Source organism: Arvicola amphibius, chromosome 9 (genome assembly GCF_903992535.2).
Source record: "Arvicola amphibius chromosome 9, mArvAmp1.2, whole genome shotgun sequence".
Taxonomy (NCBI): domain Eukaryota; kingdom Metazoa; phylum Chordata; class Mammalia; order Rodentia; family Cricetidae; genus Arvicola; species Arvicola amphibius.
In genome coordinates, this window is record NC_052055.2 from 25830426 (window position 1) to 25855659 (window position 25234).

General features: G+C 37.5%; 1 protein-coding gene across 3 annotated transcripts in view; it reads left to right on the plus strand.

Annotated features, from left to right (window-relative positions):
• Positions 1–25234, plus strand: part of Efr3a (EFR3 homolog A) — an 83672-nt gene that overhangs the window by 13163 nt on the left and 45275 nt on the right. The window contains exons 2-5 of one of the 3 annotated variants that reach the window (XM_038343354.1): positions 11958–12100; positions 15685–15761; positions 19430–19557; positions 20694–20844. In XM_038343354.1, coding sequence (XP_038199282.1) covers positions 12010–12100; positions 15685–15761; positions 19430–19557; positions 20694–20844 — 447 coding nt within the window. In that variant the 5' untranslated portion in view covers positions 11958–12009. Of the gene's footprint in view, positions 1–11957; positions 12101–15684; positions 15830–19429; positions 19558–20693; positions 20845–25234 lie in introns of those variants that run through there. The other 2 variants (XM_038343355.1, XM_038343356.1) reach the window with 2 other exon arrangements.

Here is a 25234-nt window from a genome sequence, read left to right on the forward strand (position 1 = left end):
AGATGAGGGCACTTAAACTTGTTTCCTCTGCCAATCAGTCCATCTTTATGGTAGCATTTGAATAGTTCAGAGTAGCAAGAAATAGAAGTAGTGACATTCTTTTCCATTCTGATCTGATGGTATGACAATAAAGAAAACTTACGGAGCATCAGGGAAGGTATTTTAAAATTGTTTTGAACTTCAAAGCAATTGTCATATTTCAGGTCCAGTACATAGAATCCTATACTTCTGTTCTTAACTCTCTTGTCACTGCTTCCTATCTGGGAGAAGGGACTGTCAAGTTATAATCAGTGAGTAAATGCAAACTGACAATTGTACAGTTTGCAAACTGAAGTTTGGGCACCTCAGTGTATGTAATCTAAAATGAAGAATATAGAACCAGACTATTAGTAGCTTATCCCATTGCTGCCTTGCTCAAGTCTCATTGCAGTATGTATTTGTGAAAGAATTGAGTGGTTTTCTGGCAGCAGATGATTGTTTGCATATAATAAAGTTCTTGAGGACATGCTTATTTCAAAGACAGAAGTGAGGAGCATTTAGAGACTCGAGAGCATCATTCAGCTGTTGGGTTTTATTAACATTTTTTTCCCGTTATACTGCTAATGCTGTTCTCTTTTTCTTCCTGGTGTGTTCCTTGGTGTGGTGTGATTATCAGGCCCTGTTTGCTCTTTAACTCTTTTAGGAATATTCTTTCTAGTAGGCCTTCCCTGATAGGTACAGAAGCATATAGATCAAAGGTGGAAAAAAATCACAGTAAAGCTTTGTACAGTGTTTCACAGAACACCAGAGAGGGCTGAATGTTATTACGTGTAGTTTAGCTTTTGTGCTTTTCCAAAATTGCAGTTGATTCAACCACTTTGTCATTTCTATCTAAAATTGCACTGTGACTCAGTGTTTTTAAGTGAGTACTTAATGGTATTTGCACAGAGGTGCGATAATTTTCTATGATCTTTTCCATTTTTAAGAGTAAACCTATTATTTATGAGTATGAAAATTTAAAAGTGCCACAAATACATTGTTTTCTAGATTCTTTGTGTATAATGCCACAGAAAATAGATTGGTTTGCCTTTATTCCACCTTAGACTTGAGATAATTTAATAATACCTTGAAATCTTATGTAGTATAAGATGTTAGTTTTATGATAGTTCAAAAGTATTGATTAGAAAGTTTCTCATTATATTCTTTTTTTTTTTTTTTTTTTGGTTTTTCGAGACAGGGTTTCTCTGTAGCTTTGGATCCTGTCCTGGAACTAGCTCTTGTAGACCAGGCTGACCTCCAACTCACAGAGATCCCCCTGCCTCTGCCTCCCGAGTGCTGGGATTAAAGGCGTGCGCCACTGCCGCCCGGCCTCATTATATTCTTGGAAGTGTTCTTAGATAATATTTTTTACTAATTCTTAGAAAACGTCATATGTTGTATCTTGATCATATTTACCCCCATGCCTCCTCCAACCCATCTCTTCCCAAAACCCTGCCACCACTTGCCACTTGGTGGTGTTGTCATAGTTGTTATTTTTCTCCTCTTTTAGAAGAGACTGTCTCAGAGCAGTTGTCCTGGTCTTCTAGCTCATGTGGTCTTTTCACCTACTCTTCTTCCATGATCTTCCTTGAGCCCCAAGTTTAGCAGTTATTTTGTAAATGTATTGATTAGCCTGGCACTGGGGTTTTTATTGGATAACCTTACTTTCTTGGAAAGACCATTAATTGTCATAATTTCAATTAGACTACACCCAACACTTCTCCCCCAGCCTTATATATAATATTTGTAAAGTAGCCATAAAATAATATAGTTCCCATAGCTTTTTCAAACATCCTTAGTATGATTTATCCCTTTTACTTCTCTCTTCCTATGTGCTGCCATTCCTTCCTCATCCTCAGATAAGTTTCCATTTTTATACTCACTTCGTACTTCAGAGCAATGTGTCCTGAGTTTTGATCAACATACAAATCAATCGTTTGTATATTTTATTGCCACAGTGTGTTTGTGATAAAAGAATATGTCCAAATTTAGAGCTTTTGAACTTCTGACTTCATCTTCTGACAGATCAAATGTATGACTATTGTGGTTTCAATGAAACCATAGGCTCACAGGGAGTGGCACTATTAGGTGATATGGTCTTGTTGGAGTGAGTGTGATGTTGTTGGAGGAAGTGTGTCTCTGGGGGTAGGCTTTGAGCTTAGATGCTCAAGCCAGGCTCAGTGGGGCAGTCTCTTCCTGCTGCCTGCAGATCCAGCTTCTTCTACAGCACTATGAGTGCCTGTGTGCTACTGTGCTTCTCACCATGATAAGAATGGACTAAACCTCTGAAACTGTAAGCCAGTCCCAATAAAATGTTTTCCATTATAAGAATTGCTGTGGTAATGATGTCTGTTCACAGCAGTAGAAACCCTAACTAAGACAGAAGTTGTTACCAGGGACTGGAGTATTCCTGTGATTAGCTGAATGCTTTATGTGAAGCTTAATGGGCCATGCTAGTAGGAGCATGAAATACAGTGGTGTTGAGGGGGATTTGAACTGTGGGGGCTCAAAAGTTTAAGAGGAGAAAAATATTAGTATGTGGCCTATAGTTCATTCTTGTAATATTTTGGCAAAATATGTGGCTGCTTTCTGCTGTTGTACAAAAATCTGCCTGAGGCTAAATTGGAGACTTAGGAATTAACAATTTTGGCAGAGGAAGTTTCCAGGCAACCTAATATTGACTATGTTGATTGGTTATTAGTGGCCACACTTGTGCGATTTATAATGAAAAGGAGGAAACTGAGCAAGTAAAAATACAAAATGTACAAATTGAGGAGAAAAAGGGCATCAGGAAGTGGAATGGAGCTAAATCTTTTACTTAAGGAAATAAACAGATTAAAGAAAAGCCTGACCTTAAATGGAATAAAGGGATTGATGACCCGAGGCTAAGACTGTACCCAGCTAAGCAAACAATTTGTGAAAAGGAATTAAAGAAAAATTTAGGTCCAGGTGTGATGGTACACAGCTTTGTTAATCCCAGCACTTAGGAGGCAGAGGTCTGCAGAACTCTTGAGTTCAAGGTCAGCAGGGCCTGCAGAGCTAGTTTTAGGACAGCCAAGCCCAGCAAGCAATGGAACTTGACAGCTTTAGCCTCTTGGTTCTGGCTTTAAAGTCACAGATACAAGAAAGCGATTATGTACTCTTCCTCAGTGACTAAGGAAAGATACCAAGATCAGGCATGTGTCAGGGATGTCCCTGCATGAAGGCCAAAAGAGACCATTGCATGAAGTTGTGAATGTGAAACCTGGATTACCTTGGAGACCCCAAGGTGTTGGATATGCTAGAGTCATGGGGTACCTACTGAGGAGAGCTGCCAACTGGAGTGGAACCAGGACAAGAGAAAGAAGTTTGTTATTGTCAACAAAGCTGAATGGAGTTGGAAATCTGAAGAATGCCTTGATATTAGACATAGAGATGCAGAGTTTGGAGTTTGCCTTGATGGTTTTTGGTCTTGCTTTGATCCAGTATTTTCTTACTATATTTCATTTTAGAACAGTACAGTATATCCTGTGCTATTATATACTGGAAACATGTGATCTGCGTTTTCATTTTGATTTTACAGGGGATTACATTTAGAGATTCCATGAGTCACAGAAGAGACTTTGAACTTCAGACTTTTAAACAAGTTTGAGACTGTTAATAGACTATAGGAACTTTTGAAGTTGAACTAGTGCATTTTACATTATGATACGACTACAAGCCCATGGTGGCCAGGGAGTGAAATAAGGAGGTTTGAATAAAAATGGCCCCAAAGTCCCATAGGGAGTGGCACTGTTAGGAGGTGTGGTCTTGTAGTAGGTTCAGTGTTGTTGGAGGAGATTTTTCACTGGGGGCTTTGAGTTCTCAGATGATCAAGCCAGGCCAGTGACTTAACTGTTTCTTCCTGTTGCCCATGGATCAAACTATAGAACTCCCAGCTCCCTCTCTTGCACCATGTCTGCCTGCATGCCACTATGCTTCCTGCCTTGCTGATAATGGACTAAATTTTTGAACTGTAAACTAGTCCCAATTGAATGTTTTCCTTTATAAGAGTTGCTGTGGTCATAGTGTCTCTTCACAGCAATAAAAAAACTAAGTAAGGCAGCTGTGAAAGACTTTGAAGACTGGTGATGTAACTCAGTGATAGGTCTTGCCTAGCGTGGACAAGGTCCTGCGTTCAGTCTCTAGCACCAAGAGAGGGGGGGAAGAGAGGTGAGAAGAAGGAAAATATTCAGGTTTCTGTGTTTGAGTTGGAAGTTTGGCAGAATATATCAAGCACTAAACTTTGAAGTTTGAAATTATATTTTTATTGAACTTTTCTTTTATCCCCAGCCTGTTCAACAAATCGTGTGCTATGTTTTTTCCTTTTCTAATTAAAATTTAAGTAATGGAGACATTATTTAAAATGTATATTTTATTTAGACTCATGATTGGAATAATACAATACAGTTTAGACTGACATTTTAATCATTTCAATTAAAAGGAAAAGCTTTTAGCATATGGCAGAGATGCTGTGGGTGTTCTAGAAGAATCAGTGTTGTTGGTATATTAAATGTATTTCTTCTAAGAATAATTTTGGAATTTACAAACACTCCCAGAGATTTAACACTTTTGTTACATTATGACTAACAAGGAAATAAAATGTTGAAATTTAAATAGTTCGGCAATTAGAAATCTGTTTTGAATTTTGCCCAAATACTCATATTTTACTTGTCAAATATTCAGAGGATGTGTGATTTAAAATAACCTAACCTAGCCTCGTCATTATGGCTAGACTCATGAGACTCATGAGTCGTCATGAGAAAGACTCGCATTACTTCTGTGTAAGGTCCCTTATGCTCATAGCCAGGAAGTGTTGTTTTCCTTCAGTTCAAGGGTTCTTACTCGAAGGTATTCTTCCTTGGCTCATTTAACTGGATACTCTACTTTTTTATTTTATTTTTTTAAGTGCACAACTACGGGGTAACCTAGCTAAACTCCTAGTAATGGGGGATATGGAGCATGAACCAGCCATCTCTTGTAACCAGACAAGACTTCCAGTGGAGGGATTGGGACATCAACCCAACCACAAAACCTTAGACCTATAATTTGTCTTGCCTGCAAGTTGTGCTGTGTAAAGGTAGTGCAGAAATTGTGGGAGTGGCCAGAGGGAGCTCATCCCTGACAAGGAGAGCCAGGACCCAGAGACAGAATAACCCAGATACTTAGGAAAGAACCAAACATGAATGGTGGTAGTGGTGGTGGGGGGGGGGGGGGACACAGAATACAGCAAAACTCCATGATATGATTTTGGTCTTTTGTTTTTCGAGACAGCATTTCTCTGTGTAACAGCCCTCACTGTCGTGGAATTAGCTCTGTAGACCAGGCTGGCCTTGAATTCACAGAGATTTGCCTGCCCCTGATGAAATGATTCCTAATTATATTCTGCTATACTCATATTAGACAGGAGCCTAGCATAATTATCACGAGAGGCTTTATCCAGCAACTGATGGAAACAGATGTTGAGACTCAAAGCCAAACATTAGGTGGAGCTCAGGGAGTCCTGCAGAAGAAAGAGAGGAAAGATGGTAGGAGCCAGAGGGATCAAGTATACCACAAAAACCTCCTATAAAACCAACTAACCTGGGCTCACAGGGGCTCACAGAGACTGAAGTGACAATCAGAGAGCCTGCATGTGACTGGCCTAGGCCCTCTACATATGTTATGGTAGTGTAGCTTGGTGTTCTTGTGGGACTCCTAACAGTGTGAGCAGAGGGCTCTCTGATTTTTTTTTTTTTGCCTACTTTCAGGATCCTTTTCCTCCTACTGAGTTGCCCTGCCCAGCCTTGATATGAGGGGAGGTACCTAGGCTATTTGTAACTTGATAAGGCAATGTTTGGTTGGTATCCCTGAAAGGCCTGCCCTTTTCTGAAGGGAAGCTAAAGGAGGAGTAGATGGAAGAAGTGGGGGTGGCTAGGAGGCGAAGAGGGAGGGGAAACTGTAGTTAGTATGTAATATATAAGAGAATAGATTTAAAAAATATCTGCAGAAGAACTCAACCCTGATTTTGCTTTATACTCAGGTCTTCATTATGGACAGTAGAATAGCAGCACATTAATACTACACATATATTTGCAAAGTCACTATAAATATGTATAAGGAAATACATATTTTAATGAATATGTATTTTAATGAATAGCTTTTACAAAACATAATTTGAAAAATTAGCCATAAAATGTACCTGGGTTTAACATGCAGAAAGACATTTTAAGAATTTTCCTCAAAAATTCATTTGTTTATTTATTCATCCATTTATTTATTTATCTATTTATTTATTTTACATCTCAACTGGCAGTTTTCTCTTCCTCCTCTCCTTCCAGCCCCTCCTCCATGCCCTCAATCCACTCCTCCATTTCTGTTTAGGAAGAGCAAGTCTCTCATGAGTATCACCAAAACATGATATATCATGCAGTAAGACTTAATACATGGACTTGCCATGTATTAAGGCTAGGTGAGGTGACCCAGTATGAGGAGTAGAGTCCCAAAAGCCAGTAAAAGAGTTGGAGATAGCCCATTTCCACTATTAGGATTCCCACGAGAGGACCAAGCTATACAACTGTAGCATATATGCAAAATTCCTATTCAGCTGGCTCTTCCTGATTCATAAAAAATGTTATTTCAAATTGGTTTTTCATGATGAACCAGTGTAGAGTTGTAATTTTTAGTTTTTTAAAATAATAATAAAATAATTACTATTATTATTATGTTGTTTTTTCTGTGACAGGATCTCACTCTGTGTAGATCTGGCTGTCCAGAACTCATTCTGTAGACCAGGCTGGCTTTTAACTCTCAGAGATCCATATCCCTCTTCTGGGATGAAAGACATTTGACAGTGTGCCAGGCTAGCTTTTATATAATAGGAATCATTTCTATACACCTACCTTGTGGTACCTTCCAGAGCTTGACAGTAAGACCTTATTGCTCAAGGTACCACATGGTGATTTTAAGCTGGTACTGACCTGGAATCTTCTTCCCCATTGGCTAGCTTTCATGGTGCTGGAAGGTGCTATGCGTGCTACCAGGGGAGAAAGTAATAACCAATCCTACTCAGCTTTGAACCCTGCCAACTACAATAATATCCATTTTGGAAAGATATGCCATGATATAATAGTGCCATGAATGCCCTATATCTTATTATTTTGTGATTATAAAATCAAAGCCTTTTATTGTGGCACAGTGATGCAAAATGAAATTTTTTTTTTTTTTTTTTGGTTTTTCGAGACAGGGTTTCTCTGCAGCTTTAGAGCCTGTCCTGGAGCTAGCTCTTGCAGACCAGGCTGGTCTCGAACTCACAGAGATCTGCCTGCCTCTGCCTCCCAAGTGCTGGGATTAAAGGCGTTCGCCACCACCGCCCGGCTTTGCAAAATGAAATTTAATGCTCTTCACCCAGTGCCAAACACTACAGATTACATTTGAACTCATATATTTATTTTGGTTTAAATTTATTATTAAATTTACTATGTTTTTATTATAAATTATTAAATTTATTATGGTTTAAAAATAACTGAAGCTTTTATAATCATCAGTTTTAACTTTTTTTCCAGATACTCAGTAGTTTTATGCGTTTTGTTTGTAGCTGATTAAAAATAAAAATAACAATGTCTATTCAAGTTAAAACATCAATGAGAACTCTGCATTTTCAGAATTTTAATTTTCTCTCAGAGACAGGAAAAATGTATAGCAGCATAGTTATTTCTAAATGTGTATTCTCTCAAAATCTTTCACCCTGGAGTTTTAAGAAGCTGAATAAGCCACATCCTACCCTCAAGGACTTTATTGACCTCTGGGAAAAACAGATCAATACATTAAACAGATGATGGTACTGTGGCAGAGAAAAGTGGCCTCTGCCCAACTTCAGGTGCAGATGAAGGACTTGCTCGAGAAATAATGCTGGGCAGAGGCTCCAGGTGAGCTAGTGAGGAAGGAGCAGCTAGAGCAGACCTACCCTCATGGTCACAGTGGCTGGTTTGCCTTCCCCAAGGTGACATTGAGAAGAGACTGCACAAGGCAGCTAGCTCTATGCCTATGCAGTGGTAGTGATAGACTGAAGACTCCTTTAAGAAATCTGTAACAAAGACTAAGAAATGTATTTAAGTTTCCTTCACCCAAACTCCAAAACTCTGACAGTGTTTTGTACTCTTTATGGAAAAATGCTGCATGAAGACTTGAAGTCATGTGCTTTATGTCATGTAGTTTTAGAAACAAACACCAATATTAATATGGCATTGATTATAAGGTAGATTTGTATCTATATGTAATGACTATTCAAAATGAAAAGGGTTCCATGGAGACTTCTTAAGAACCTGAATGGTCTTAACTAATAAGGCACAAACCAATGGTTTATTAGGGTCCATGTTGAGCTTATTGATTTGCACTTTCCAACCTTGCCCGTTACCTCTCTCCACTTATTGCAAATTGACTTATTTATTATTTTAGGAGACAGAACTAAAAGAGTGATTTCTGAGAGTTCAAATAAAATAGGTTGTGTTATTCTTTAGAAGTTAGGATTATTCAGTGTTTTATTGCTCTTGACATTGGGTACCTCTGTTTATGATTATTTTTAAAATGTCAAGTACGTATACTATACAACACAGTTAAATGTAGATATCAATCCAGATATAGGGTTTATATTATTTCCTTTAAACACAGATTTTCTAGTGCCCAATATTTTTGTTTGTTTTACTTAGATTACAACAATATAGGGGAAGGTTGTTGGATATTGATAAATAGCAGACTGACTAAAGAAGAAAAGCTAACTTTAAAAAAAAAAAATGCCTGGTGTCTGTCTCAGAATAGTTTGGGGAAGCAACCATTCAGGAGTTGTGTCCCTGCTACCCTATCATAGAGCAAAGCATTGCAGTGCCCTGGAGGCCGTCTTCTAAACAGAGTTGGTGCTTTGGTTCATTCATTGCACTAGTGTCCTTTCCACCTAAAAATTTATGTGTCTGGGAATAAAATCCTAGTGGTGAAATTGAGACCTAAAGGAGAGGTGGTGCATAATTACATGTGGAAAGACCTGTAATAAAATACTCCTCTAATGGATTAACATCCTTTTAAAAGGAACACACTCCTGAAGGTAAGACTGTTTCTTCCCTCTCCTTTGACCTTCATCACTAGACTACACCACATTCTTTCCATATTTCCTTAGGAGTGGGAGTGTTCCTTTCAAGGCCGTGACTCTTTAGAACAGCGTTTTGTTTTTCCTGGGACTACACTTGCCTGCATGCTTCTTCTTTTTCTGTGCAGTTGTGTTTCACTGCCTCACTAATCCTTGTAGTTTGCTCCCGCTTGTTCTTCACTGAGCCCTTGCTGCTCCTGTTGAAGTGCAGGGTCCTTACTTGACTTCACTTGAGCCACAAGTGTTTTCTTTCTGCTCTTAGTTTCTGTGGCACTCATGACTGTGTGGCTCTTTTGACACTGGATATCTTTTGTCCTTAAATGTTCATGTCTCAGTTTAAAACTTAGGTTTTAATTACTGTGTCAAGTGGGTGGCTACCTTTTTAATTTTCACAGCTCTTATTTTAATGTAGGATTGTCTTACATATGGGGCATGTGTTTTGAGTGCAGTCATAGAACTAGAGAGCAAGAGGTGTACTGGAAAAAGACATGGGTGAATACGACTGTAAGATTGCTGTTTTGATTACATAAGGCAAACATCTTGTTCTGACAGTAAGCTAATGACTAACTTAAGCAGTCTCTTCTAAAAGGTTTCAGTACCACAGCAGTGGGAATCTTAAGCTGTTGAAGTTTTTGAAACTTCCAGCAAAACATTTATCTCTTTTCACCTAGGTTATTAATTTTATCATCCAAATTAGTCAGTTGGCAGAGTCACTTGATTATTGGAGGAACTTTATTGTCTGGTATTTGTTTGGAAATACTTGGTGGGGAGAAACTTTCTTTATTAATGTATTTAAAATTTAGTTAACTCTTTGTCCTTGTTCATTTGGTGAATAACATTTTTGTCAATGTCTACTCTATGCCAGAATATTCAACATGAGTTTGAGGGATAGATGTTCTCCTGGTAAAGACAGACGTACATATAAATAAGTGCAATGGTCTAGGTGTTGTGATGAAAATAGAGCACAGTGGGCAGATCGGTGATCATGGCTCTTACTGTTGAAAAGTATGAGTTGGGCTGGCAAGAAGGCTCAGTGAGTAAAGTACTTGATATCCTGATTCTTTTTTTTTTTTTTAAATCATCTTATTTTAAATTCTGGGTATGTGTTCATGTGGGGCTGTATATGCATAAGTGCAAGTGTCCAAGGAGGACAGAGACATTGGATCCCATGGAACAACTGAAGTTAGAGACAGTTGTGAGCTGCCTAATGTGGGTGCAAGGAATGAAACTCAGGCATTCTGGAAGAACAGTATAAACTCTTAACCTCTAAGCCACCTCACTAGTCCTGATGTCCTAAGTTTGATCCTAAGAATCAATGAGAAAAAAACAAAAAACCAGATGTGGTATGCAGAGACAGGAAGATAATAGGGATTTGTAGGAGTTTTGTGGTGGCATCCAGACCAGTGAAAGACCTGGTCGCAAAAGAAAAAAGAAAAACAAAACAAAAACAAAAACGCTGTAGAGGTAGACAACTCCATAGTAACAACTGGAACTGTCCTCTGGCCTCCACATGCATGGACATATAGGTGGACCTACATACATATACCCCCATATATGCACATGAACACATACCACGACAACCTTTAAATGTTTCAGTAAATTCCTAATGTATTATATAAGAATTGAAAATACCTGATATATAAAGGTTTCAATACTGTTTAACAACATAACAGCAAAACCAAAAATGTTTTAATTTTATCCTGCTGGAAATTGTTAACATGAGAAGTAGTTAGTAGTTTTCTTTTTCACTCCCTTAGTCTCAGATTGTCCCCAAATATGTCCACAGGCTACCAGAATATGCTGCCCAGCCCTGTTTTGTTATGTGTTTGTTATTGCTGTTGTGTTTTATTTGTTTATTTATAGGGTGTGTGTGTGTGTGTGTGTGTTCCCTTAAGTAGATATGTGGGAGTGTGATATGTTCATAGAGGACAGAAGAGGACATCTAGTGCCCTCTCTATCATATTGTTCCTATTCCTCTGAGGCAGGGTCTCTCTCTGATCTCAGGCTGTCTCGGGTGGGTGACTCTTCCGTAGGAGCTGGGCTTACAGGCAAGTGCAGGATACCCAACTTTTTATGTAGGTGCTCTTATTTTAAACAGCAAGCAACATTAACTGCTTGCAGAGCCATCTCTCCAGCATTCTGTTTCTGTTTTGAATCATAATCTCCCATTTCCAATGTTCTTGAGTTTCATTTCCTGTTAGTATAGTTATTCCTCTGGAGCCTTCTAAACATATACTAATGAAAATAATGGCTTTTAAAAATTATTTTTCTTATTTTTGAGATGTTATATATTCCCTCTTTTCCTCCCTCCAAAGCCTCCAATATGCCTCTCCTTGCTCTTATTTCTTTATGTGCCAAATTGTATTAATCAAGGAATTAATATTTTTAGACTTCCATTTACATGACATTTTTGTTTTGTTGTTGGTTGTTTATATGCATATTCTCTTTGCTTTTACAGTTAGTGTCCTGGAAAAGTTCAAATAAAACTTTACTAGAGCTTCATTGAGTTTGTTGGAAGGAATTAGAAGCTAGAATCAGTAAGAGGAAGGACTTTTAAGGAAAAAGAATACAAGTAGGATAATTTTCTTACTTAAACTCTAGAAATACATAGTTTTATTAAAGTAGCAACACAAATCTTTTAAGATCTTATTTAAGGCTAATTGGTCTTAGCAGAATTTGATAGGGATATTATCAAGTTCTGGGTAGTTTTGTATTTAATGTCAGCAAGAGCTTAGATAAGCCCCAGCACTCTCCTCTCTGTTAATTAATTAGCAGTAAAGTGAACCAGATACTTCCTCAACAGCAGGCCACAGGATCACAAAGCAGGAAGATGAACTAGAAAACAGTCTTGCAACATGAAGGACTATGTTCAGGTGCCTGCAGCCGAGCTGGAGAAACCTTATGAATTTACTTCACCAAGAGAGTCATCCACATGTCTTTACCTGAGTAGGTCGAGTGATTTTTTTCTTATATGTTCTTGCCATGTTTATGAATACAGTATTCTCTTATTTGAATATTTAGAATAATTCTGTAATTTTTATTGACACATTTTTACTATATATTGCTTTTAATGTAATTGAGTAAGTTGAAATTTTTGACCTAATTTTCTATGTCTTTGTGTGTGTATGTGTGTGTGTGTGTGTGTGTGTGTGTGTGTATACGTCATCTCTATAAATAGAAAGTGCTTGCTTGTTTAGAGCTTCTCTGATGGTCTCAGTGATAATTCATTTCCTAAAGTGGCAGTGCATTCTCCACCTGTGAGGTACACGTGTCACTGCAGTAAGATCTGTAGACAGCTGACGCATTTCATTTTCAAATCCGTACTTGAATTAGTGTGGAAGTTTCTCTGTGAAGCCGTCAGGTCTGGGCTGGGATTCCAGTGCCCTCCACTCTCAAGAGCTCTGCATTTTGAGGCTGTCAGCTGCTATGAGCCTTGGTAGAGGAGTGAGTGATCATGCTGTAAGGTCCTGTGGACAGTGCTGACCAGGTCGTGTTTGGAACATAGCAGTCACCCTTCTTTGTTCCTACTTGTTATTGGAAGTTGTCAACCCTATATGTCATGTGCTGATGATTAATTTACAGCAAAGTGAGGATCAGGCTTATTATTTGCAGCCCAAATTCAAATTCACCTTTCAGGTTCTCTCATCACCAGTGTATACTATCAGAAAGTGCCTCTGTAAGCAAAGTTAGCTTGCTGAGAATCTCACAGGTAATACCACAATAAGTATGATACTTAAGGCACTAAAACCTGTGTGCAGCTGTATTGCCAGTCCTTTGTCATGAGAAGTTGAGTTCACTGTGTCTGATTTCCATTAGAACTGGTAGTGTGTGCCCCAGTCTTCTCACCAGATTGTTAGCTTCATCATAGTCCCTCAGTGTCTGGTGCTGACATGTGCACATTAGATTTTACTTTGTTTATTAGAAAAGAATTTTTGCTTTGTCTTAATTTCGCTGTCTGTACCCTCTCTTACCAGTACTCAAATGATTTTATTGTTTTGGGGTTCAAGTATTATTCAAATATTTTTTATGTTAATCTAAAATTTCGCTTTGTAGTATTTGGAATTTTTTTAGTAGAAAAACCTTTTGAACAGTGGATAACATTTGCTATTATCAAATATACCAAGTAGTATGTATTGCTGAGCTGTTTTTATGACAGTTTATAAATTCCTCAAAAGATACACTTCTTACATTTCTTGTATCTGTGGTGTAGGGAAGAGCTCAGAGTTCTAATTTTATTTTTTTTATTTTATTTTATTTTATTTTTTTTTTTTTTTGGTTTTTCGAGACAGGGTTTCTCTGTGGCTTTGGAGCCTGTCCTGGAACTAGCTCTTGTAGACCAGGCTGGTCTCGAACTCACAGAGATCCGCCTGCCTCTGCCTCCCAAGTGCTGGGATTAAAGGCGTGCGCCACCACCGCCCAGCTTCAGAGTTCTAATTTTAGATAGTACATTCATCCAGCCATTACTGTTGGCCAAGTTACTGATTTCTTTTGCTACAGAATTTTTAACTTTAAAATTTTTATGTTTTTATTTTAAGTATATCTATGTGTTTGCCTCTGTGTGTGTGTGTGTGTGTGTGTGCGCCTGTGTGTGTGTGTGCCTTATGTGCATGCCCAGTACCCATGGAGACCAGAAGAGGATGTTGTGTCCCTAGGACTGGAGTTACAGATGATTTTGAGCCACCAGATAGGTGCTGGGAATGAAACATGGGTCCTCTAGCTAGAAGAATAGCCAATTGTCTGAGCCACTAAATCATCTCTCTAGCCCCACCCTTACAGATTCTTGCCTCTATGAAGTAGTGATGATAATCAAGTCTTGTTTGCTAGGAATGTTGAGTAATATATATATATCCACAGTGCCTTCTGATTGTAAAGGCTAAGAGATGATAATCAACAGCTCTAGACTGTTTCATCGTTGCTTTGATGGTCTCACTTTACTGCAGACCTGAACTCAAGCTTTATACTGATTTTTTGACCTGTGCTGAACACCAAGTTGACATTTGGTAAATAGCACATACCTCATAAAGAATTTGAGATAAGCTAAGCGGTGGTGGTGCCTGCCTTTAATCCCAGTACTCGGGAAGCAGGTCTCCGTGAGTTTAAGGCCAGCCTGGTCTACAGAGTTTCAAAGACAGGCTCCAACAACAACAACAACAAAAAAGTTCTTCAAAAAATTGCAGAGGTTCTACTTACTAAGTAACTTTTCTTCTATTTCAAGTGTTCTCCTGTATCTTGACATAGTTTCCAAACCCAAGTAAATGCAGTGACATAGACTTCCCACCGCAGCTCATAAATCAGGGGAATTCTTTTATCTCAGGGCCACTATTCTTATGAAGTTATTGGTATTCAGGGTAAGAAAACTGATTGATCCATCCAATTCACAGTTCTTTCCAAGTAGCTGACGTGGCCTTACCCAGGACATGTATCTATTCATAGAAGAATTGGCGTGAAGTCTCCTAGGTCATTTAGGCCTTTTTCTGTTTATTAGTCTTATTTCTATGAAAGGTTTATAAGACAGACGTATTGTTTATTTGTTGCAGATTCTCCAATCTTTGTTTCATTTGCTTTGTAGTTTTAAAGTTCATCTATTTTTGACATATTTTCACAGTCTAGAATATATTCTTTTAAAAATTAAACTATTTTAGAATATGTTAAGTTTGTGAAGTATAAAGAATGGTTAGTAACAGGGAGGATATAGGTTTGAAGGATATTATAAAACATTAGGGCATTTTTATATATTTAATCAATTATCAATGAACTCCTGAAAGCATCAGTGTAATGATATTGATAAAAATGAGCTATAAATACCATCCCTGTGTTGGAGCCACAGAACGAGACTAGGAAACCTGCTAGAAAGTCGTGGGGAAAGGTACAGGTAGATGTGACTTCTTAACTAGGTGACAGAAGTAGAAAGCACAGCAGCAAAGGCATTGTTGAGGTAGAGGCACACAGTCATTCAACAGGTATCTCAGTGCCTACTGTGTCTTGTTCCAGTTGCTTGAGATTTATCGTTGAGCAAAAGAATAATTTCTGCCTTCATCTGAGCTTGTATCCTGGTGAAGGGGGGCTAATGATAACCAATAAGCACACTGGCAAGTTATTTTAGTATGTTAGGTGGTAAGTTCTTTTAGCAAAAGGAAGTAGAAAAGAGTAAGGGTTGTTCTAGGCAGAGGAAACAGGAGAGGCTCCTCACTTGCTGGAGTAGTAGGGTCACTGTTATTACTGTAGTAAAGAGCAGATGAGACATAAAGGTAGAGAATGAAGGTAAAGGCAGATATGACCCATGAATTTACTTAACAGAACAAATTTGTGTTGGGGGGCAGTTGCTTATTGTTCATGCAGTCTTAGCCAACTGCTGTTTTTTGAAGAGGGAGAAAAGTTAATTAACTTCCTTATTTTTGAATTTGCATGCCTTTTCACTTCTTGGCAATTTAAACTTATCTTTAAATGGACAGTGAGTATTTGGAAACATGAATTACTGGGTCATTTTACAATATTAATCTTTATACTCTTTTATTTTTTTAAAAAAACAGGAGTGTGTTGCTGCTGCTCCGCTTTGCGTCCTCGCTACAAACGCCTGGTGGACAACATATTCCCTGAAGATCCAAAAGTAATTTGATCTCCATCTACTGATCCTTCTCTTTGCTGACCCATTCTGCCCCTGCTGACCTCCCTAAGGTTTCCCTCATTTCATTTCTCTTTCATCCCCACGTCTTATCACGTGAACTGTTATACTGTTCTTAGTTTTCACATGACTCTTACTCATGTCTCTTTTTAGATTTTAGCTACAAAGCTGAAATGGTAGATACATGGTGTCCTTTTTCATTTAGATAGTTTAGTAACACTTATCAAACATTAGGGATTGTGTGCCATATAGTGTCTACTCAGGATGCAACTGTAAACAGAGAATGGTTTCTGCATTCAATAAGCATATAGATAGAATACCAGCAATTTTAGTATACTGAGGAAAATGTGATAAAGAAATGAAGTGCAGGATGTAGCTTGAATAGATCAGAATGATGGCCATTTTGGGATTAGGAGAAGAAGGCAAAGGAAATGAAGTCTAACCTAGATCCAAAGAGCAATTAGGAATAGGCTTTTTCTTCTCCTCCTCCTCCTCTTCCTCCTTCTCCTCCTCCTCCCCCCCCCCCTCTCTCTGGAAGACAATTGGGATATTGAGAGATATAGAGACAAACTGCCTTTTTCTTAAGTAGTGTTGACACAAGTTAGAGTCATCTAGAAAGAGGGGACCTCAATTAAGAGAATGCCTCCACCATATTGGCTGGGCAAGCCTGTTGAACATTTTTTTAATTGATGATAGATGTGGGAGGCCCAGCTCACAGTTGGCATTGCCACCTAGGCTGGTGGTCCTGGATGGCATAAGACATGCTGAATAAACCACAAGAAGCAAGCCAGTATAAGCAGTACTCCATCATGACCTCTGTGCCAGTCCTGCCTCTAGGATCCTTCCTGCTTTGAGTTCTTGCCCTAACTTCCCAAGATGATAGACTACAAGCTGTAACCCTGTCCTTTCTAAGTTACTATTGGTCATAGAATTTTATCCCAAAAGCAGAAGCCCTGATTAGGGCACTAAATATGGTGCTGTATGATTATGTACTCACAATATTTGTGTGGCTAAGGCCAGAGGAATGTCAGTTTGAGGCCAGCCTGGGCTACATAAGGAAACCCTGCTTCAAAAAGCCAAAATAACCCCCACAACTTGATTTTTTTTTCCACTTAATAGATTAATTGAAATATGTACGAGAGGCTGATAGCTTTCAGGAAGACTGGGTTTGCTGGACAATGCTTACCTTTCCTAAGGCTCCTTAGGTCTCTGCTAAATGGACATAAAATGTTATGCAAATTGAGTTCCAGAAAATTATTTAATTTTCTGTAATCAACTATCTTTTGATTATGTTAACATTAATTTAGGGTTGCTATGTCCTACTTTTGATTAAAACCTACTTAAGTGATCATTTGTATATTGGAAGCTATCCATAAATACTATTGGCCGTCAGTTGTCATCTGTGAGTTATTTAAAAAAAACAAACCTGTAACATGGTAATTGTTTTTAAGGAGTCTGATTGACTCATATTAGACATATAAAATATTAAGTCATGATAAATAAATTAGTGAATAAAGTGCAGGTAGTAATAGTGTTGCCTCTAATTCAAGAAAGTATCATGTTATGCTGGCATTCTCTGGAGGAAGTAAGTTCTGTAAACATTGAAGGATGCCCTCATCTAGAGAAATGGAGATTAGTGTCTCCCTTATAAGTAAAAAGACAGGAAAAATGCATGAAAACTTAGGTATGTTCAAGGTAAAGACAAATTGATCAACTATCCAAATGAAGGTTCTTATTGCCTAGCTATAGGGTATAGCGGATAGTTAAATTGTCAGCCACAAATAGACTGGATATTCAGATTATTGTATTCCCAAGAAGTGTGGGATACATAGTTTTTAAAGCCCAGGTAGAGCTCAGAGTAAGGAGGAACATGAAAACAGGCGAAGGTGTTTATGTCACACTCTTACTGTTATTACCTATTGAGTTCTGAATACTTGGAATGGGGCAGACAATAGGTAAAATGAGAAATGGTTATGAAAAGGATATTTTGTCCTAGGTTCAAATACTATTTGTTTAAATAGCAATCCTCTGTAAAATAGATTTTAAAGTCAGTTTCTGTGAACTTTACATGCATGTAGTAAACACTACTTAGTTGTCGTGTTTGTTATTTCATTGAGCACAAGCATCTTGTAATACATTCAGAATGATTCAGAGCATAGATGCTTAGGTGCAGAAGTGTTTGTGTCCCAGTCCTTGCCTTTAAGGAGTTGAATGAGAGAAATAAATGTTTTCCTATAATTAGCATGTGGCATTTTATGGAAGCCATAGTAGGGCCTGTCTCAGTTCTCATGAACTTTGTTACACTGAGCAAATGCAGTTCTTTGCCAAGCATGGCTTCTGTGATGTTTGTCATAGTGCCTGGCATGTAGTTGGCACTCACTCAGTATTTGTCTTATGAATGAGATGATAGTATGCTAAAGTACAACAGGGAAGATAAGCACCATGAGCTAAAAGATGTTCCTTACAATAGAAACATCCCACCCCATCTCCAGAGAGTTTGTGGAGGGCCTGTTTGAGAAAGTGTGTGAATGGTGTTTAAATAAAGCTGAGAGCTAGAGGAAAGGACCTCTACTACTAGGCGATGAGCCGAGTGGAAGAAGCCATGACCAGCAGAATTGCAATCTGAATGCAGAGTAGCAGGTTTTAGCAAAACAAAGTACAAAATATGCTTGTGTGTCTTCACTGAAGAGGCAGCCAGATGCTGTCAAGTAGCCAGATAAGAGAACATAGCAAAATGATTAATTGTAGATTAATCATCTAACCTATCTTCCCATCTCCCTTTTCACCCCATCCAATAGATATAAGCATAGTTACTTAGACTATACCTGGCAAGAAATTGAGGGTGATGGTTGACTCACTTACATTTAAGAAGGATCATTGAGCTGGGTATAGTGGTGCCCACCTTTAGTACCAGTATTTGAAGGCAGAGGCAGGCAGATTTCAGTGAGTTCAAGGCATGCCTGGTCTAGGTGGTGCCTAACACAACACTCAGGGCTATGTAGAGACCCTGTCTCAAAAAACAAACAAGAGAACCCTTGGAATCATCTTTAGAAGATAAAGACTTATTAACACACATTTGAAATGTGTTGTTGATAATAATTAAACACAATTCTGAATATGTTTTAATTGATAAATTACAACAGATTTTTATGATACTAGCAAATTTTGAATAGTTTCGAAAGCTGTTTGTAGAGGTTTACTAGGCAAGCTTTGGGTTCAGTCCTCAGCTCTGGAGATGAGGAGAAAGCTATATGTATGTTCACTGTTGTAGATATAAAGTACAAACTACATATAACATTCAGTGCATTTAAATTGAAGCAAGTTTTGTTTGAAAAATTTTTAGTAAAACATTTTATTGTCTTACATACTGCCAGCTACTTCTCTATAAATGAAAGTTCTAGAGGCAGTTATTGTTTTTGAAGGTCCTTTAAGCGCTTTGCCTTAGTGGGATATTTCTTTAGCTTTTAAAATGTCCTGATCACATAGATTTTAATATTAGCACCAAAGAGTTTATACCCAGAAAGTTTTAGTAGAAATGTGGACTAATTTACAGTCCTCAAAGAAGAGATGTAAATCAGGCAACACTTTGAATGAACAAATGAATAAATAAATAAGAAAATTATTTATTGTGTATTTCTTGTTATTGTTTTCAGGATGGCCTTGTTAAAGCTGATATGGAGAAACTGACATTTTATGCAGTGTCTGCACCAGAGAAGCTTGATCGAATAGGTGCCTATTTGGCAGAAAGGCTGAGCAGGGATGTTGTCAGGCATCGTTCTGGGTAAGAATACTAAGTACTGCTAATAATCTCTTATCTTTGGAACTTGTAAATTTTTGCACCAGGTAGTCAGGCAAAAACAATATACAGAGGATAAAACCTTACAACAATATGCAAAGAAAAGCATGAGACCCTATAGTTGCTGCAGCTTCTTTATCCTGTGATCATGTTTTATGCAGGGACTCGTTTTATGAACCATTACTGCTAGCTATAGCATGTATCAGTTTTGTTAACTTCTAGTGGGAAATAGTTTTAAAGGTGTGATACTGTGTTTAAAAATCTGTGTCCAAATTGAAAACAAACCAAGATCCTGTTGTCAGGTGGTTTTGACACACCTTCAGCCTTTGCTTTTAGAGGAATGAGAGTGAGCTGTGTCAGGCTGAGATCGTGGAGTTCCAGAACACGGAAGCATTCCTGTGCCTGTTGATAAAGGAGTCCCATCTTAACCATTCTCTACTTAGAAAAGTTAGAGTTTTGCAGTTTGTATTGAAAATACTTCCTATTGTGACATTTTATCACCCTGTTTTTTTAGAGTACTCTGTTCTTCAAGTGACACATTGGCTTGTTGTACCTCTGCTTTGTCACTTCTTAGGACATGTCAGTGGTTTTGTACAGGTAGTTTGATAGTCGATCATTAAAAGTTAACTAAAATGGAATCTAATTTTTATTATATAAAATCTTTTAAACTTGTTGATTTATAAAGTGAATTTTATTGAGATATTCCCTTATATTGCTTTGTTGTTGCTGGCATTATATCTAGGAGTATAATTTATAAATATTCTATTTACAAGTATAAGTAAAATATGTTGGAGATAGAGAGATGAATTGTTGCAATAAATATTTAGAATATATACAAATAAATATGGTTAAAAGCATGGAAAATGTTCATGGTGTCCAAGGCAGATTACACAAAGGTAGTGTCATGGTAGCTTGATGTTTTCAGGAGGAAGTGGAGTAGTGCAGTCTAGCTTTGGGGTACTTCTCCTTTAGGACTTGTATATCTAAAACTAGACTTTACTTAGTTTACTTTGCCTTTCTATGTTCTGTGCATCTAATTAAGCCTAATTATTCTGGTGAAAACAATTTAGAGGATTTAAGAGTGCTGGACATTTTTGACATTGTTTTTTTCTTGAATTTAGATATGTTCTAATAGCTATGGAAGCATTGGACCAGCTTCTTATGGCCTGCCATTCTCAGAGCATCAAGCCATTTGTAGAAAGCTTCCTTCATATGGTAGCAAAGCTCCTGGAATCAGGGGAACCAAAGCTTCAAGTTCTTGGAACAAATTCTGTAAGCTAAGCTATTGTTTTCTTACTAAGTTTAATCAGTGCATCTAGAATTAATCTCTTAGAATGACTATTTGATCAAAGGCAATTTCCCAGTCTGGGCATTTGGACAACTAGTACAGAAGGCAGTGATTAACACACACTGTCTCTGGTATTGTTTGTTGCTCTTCATAGAATCTGCGATTATTAATCTATCATCGTGGAACACCTGCCTCCTAATGAGTCTATTCCTGTCAGTTTTATTTTCTCTGACTTAGCCATTACAGTGCTTAATTTGTATACTACTGTTTTACTTTACTGCTTTCCCAAAAGCAAGAGCTTTATTGAGCAATGTCTGATTTATCATTAACAGTTATGCAATTATCATATGTCTCAATTACGCTGCTTACCTTTTATCACCAGGGTGGAAAACCTATGTCTACACATAGACTTGTAAACCAATGTGCATAATAGCCAAAAAGTGAAAAAAAACTCCTTATGTCCATGTTTAGATGAATAGATAAATTAGAATGTAGTGTGGTGTTTTATTGTGGATTTGTTTTATTGTTGTTGTTGTTGCTTTTTTGTTTGTTTGTTTCCCTTAAAGCTTCTTGGCATTATAGGCTTTCTGCGTGTCTCTAGATAAATGTCTATCCAAATCTTATTTTTAAAATTTAGTTACCTTTTAAAATTCTTCATCTGTTCTTAATACAAGTATTTTATCAGATATGTGACTTGCAGTATTTTTTCCCTAGTTCTTTAGTTTGTTTTATACTTTATTGATGGTTTGCTTTGAGTCACTGAAGTTTTTATTTTATTTTTTTATTTTTTAAAATATTTATTTTATTATGTAAACAATATTCTGCCTGTATGCCTGCAGGCCAGAAGAGGGCACCAGACTCCTTTTACAGATGGTTGTGAGCCACCATGTGGTTGCTGGGAATTGAACTCAGGACCTTTGGAAGAGCAGGCAATGCTCTTAACCTCTGAGCCATCTCTCCAGCCCCTCACTGAAGTTTTTAATTTTGATGAAGTTTAGATTTTTTTCTTTTTTTCTTATGTGCTTTTAATATTCTTTATAAGAAATTATTGCCTAATCCATGGTCTTGGATTTGCCCCTAAGATTTCTTCTATGGCTTTTATAGTTCAGTTCTGTTATCTACTTCAAGTTATTTTGCATATGATTGCATTTAAGTTAGGGGTTCTATATTATGTGAATATTCACTTAGATAGCCCACTGTTGTTTGTTGACTATATACTCTTTTTCTCCCTAGTACTTGGCTATGAAACCAACATTTGTGTTTACCTCCTTAACACTTCTGAATTGTTTCTACTCACTACATTTTTTAAAAACATAGTTTTTAAATAAAAATGGAAAATAGCATGCTGTGATAATGAAAATAAGTGAAGTTTTAGTCTTTCATTTCTGCTTTCATTTTATATTTTCAGTCTTTCTGAGGAAGCTTTAAGTTATTCAGCCTATGTGAATATTTTGCATTCCCACCCATAGTGTCCTAAAATCTACCAGAATTACATGACTTGTTGTTTAGACATGGTCTTAATTACTGTTCTGTTGATGTCAAGAGACACTGTGACTAAGGTAGTTTATAGAGAAGAAAGCATTTAATTGGGGGCTTTCTTACAGTTTTAGAGGTTAGTCCATGATTATCATGGCAGGAAGCTAACAGGCATGGCTGTGGAGCAGTAGCTGAGACCTTTATATCCTGATCCACAGGCAACAGACCTGGGCTTTTGAAACATCAAAGCTCACCCCAAGTTACACACCTCCTCCAACAAGGCCACACCTCAAACAAAGCTATACTACCTAATCTTTCCCAACAGTTCCTCTAACCAGGGACTAAGCATTCAAACATGAGTCTGTGGGGAACCATTCTCATTCAAACCACAACAGGTATAATTTCAGATAAAAGAAGAGGTGATGTAGGTTGGGACTCACACTGTGGATCTTTGTCCAGTTGGCCTTGTTTGTGGTGCATGTGCTAGCCTTGTAGTCTTGGCAGCTTAGCTAACCTTTATCTCAGTTGCTCATCAGTTCTAGTTTGATGAGGTCTCTGGGTGTATGTGAAGCTCCCAAAGCATGGCATATCAGTACAAAAGTTAGGGTATGTAATAGTATAATTCATTCAGAACCCCATCATGATTTTGTCCTTTTGTCTCAGGGATATATAGTGGGTATTTCCAGATGCAATTGGTGATGTGGTGGGTTTAGTTTCGAGCATGATAGCTCCTAGAGGTTTCTCCTATTTCTTTTACAATTAGATGAGAAGTTTAGAGGAAATGGCTTAATAGCTAGGGGGAGGGCCATAGTGTGCATTCCCAGAAGTTTCTTTACTTGTAGCCAGCAATGCCATTAGTATTACTTTAATGAGTCATTTGGGCAAAAGACAAAAACCCTCGTAACCCACCTTTAGTGTGTATTAAATCAAATCATCTTCAAAGTCTAATTTTAATTTTGGAGTAGTGTTGAGTATGTTATATCATCAAATATGATGGACATTGATTTATTATTTTTAATATTTATTCATGGTATTTGTATATTTTATTCTAATTTGTAGCATTTATCTCTTTATGATAATGACCCAGTATGGCAATTATAGACAAAATTTACTTAGGTTTTCCTTTTTGTCAGAAATTGTGCTAGGGAAAAAAAGACATGAAGTTGGGAGTGGGTATAGGGGAGAATTAAGGGTGTATCTCGGAGGAGTGAATGGAGAATGTGATTAAAATATATCTAATTCATATAAAATTCTCAAAGAATTAATAAAATTTATTAATCACTTTAAATCAAAAAAGAAATTGTATCAGAAACTTATTCTTACTCCTTTTTTGCTGTAAATAACTTCAAAAATAAGTATAGATATTTAATTACACCCATATATACATTGTTTCAAAAAATGTTTTAAAATATTCATAAAATAATTTTAAATAGATACACTTTAAACATTCCTAATCAGAAATGCTTCATAACCTTCAACTTTTTGAGCTCTGTGTTAGAATTTTCAGATTAAGGATGTTCAATGGCAAAGTTGAATAAATACTGCATGCATTCAGTGTAAATATTCTGAGATCTGAAACATTCAGGTTCCAAAGCTGAGTAAAGAATAACTTTGTGATCAGGCCTGGAGAGATGGGCTAGTGGATAATAATACATACTGCACAAGAAAGAGGACCGAAGTTCAAATCCCTAGAGCCCATATAACAGGCCTGATAGGGTCTCACGTATGCCTGAAATCACAGTGCTGGACAGGGCTATAATAGGAGGCTTTTTCTGTGGCTTGCTGGCTGCCAGCCTTGCTCCAAATTTAGTGAAAGAGTCTGCCTGCAGAGAACAAACAGAGGGTGATAGAATACCACACCCACACAGATACTCTCCCCTGTATCTGTGTGTACACGCATGGTTTCATTTACATACACTCATACACAAACAGGAAAAAAACTAGAGCATTGTTTGTTAAAAATAATAAGTACATAATAGTTATAAATGTCAACACTTTGCAACATTGGTTCAAGTTTATTTTGTTTGTTCTTTTAGATAATATGGTATATACTAGGCTCTTTAAATATATTACAAAATTTAGTTCAAATTTGGAAATAATATTCCTGTTTTATGTGTGAGGAATTCCAGTTAACTTGTCAATGCACAAAAAGAATGTGGTACCCGTAGGAGGAGTCAGTTCTAGCTCTTGCTCCAGAGCTTGTGTTTATATAGCCTGTGCTATAAAAGTGCCCCATCAGTTTTGTATATTGTGCCTCAGGGAAAGTGTAGATCATTTTCATGTTTTTGCTTGGTTGACCCTTGCCACTATTTCATCCCTCATCTCTAATCTTGATTTTTTTTAAATGCTGTTGAAAGGACATGCTTCCTCCCTGTCTCTCCTCCCATGTTTGACATGGTTTGTTATACAGTGGAGACAGAAGTTTAGGTCTAATCCAGGAGACGGGAACAATGCTCAATATCCTGCAGTCTCTGGAGAAGGTCCTGCAGCAGAAGCTTTATCCAGCCCCTAATTTTAACAGTGTTTAGAATGAGAAACCCTACATCTAAAGTACAGCTGCTACTACCTTGATTATGCCTTTTGAAACACATCTATTTCCTGTTTTAAATTTTATGATTTATCTGCTTCAGTTTTTTTATTACTGCGTGGTATATGTATGTGTAGAGGCATATGAATATATGTGCATGAGTTTCCACACCCATGCATGTGCAGGAGAGAGCTAGACATAACTATCTTTCTCTAGTCTCCACCTCATTTTAGAATTAGCACAAGAGAACTTCAGGCTTGCAGAATTAGAATGTCTGTGAGTGGCCTCATGTTTTATATTCAGTTCTTTATACTCAAGGGCAATTGGAGCTGCCTGCAATAAATGGTTACTTAGATTGTATTTGTAACTTT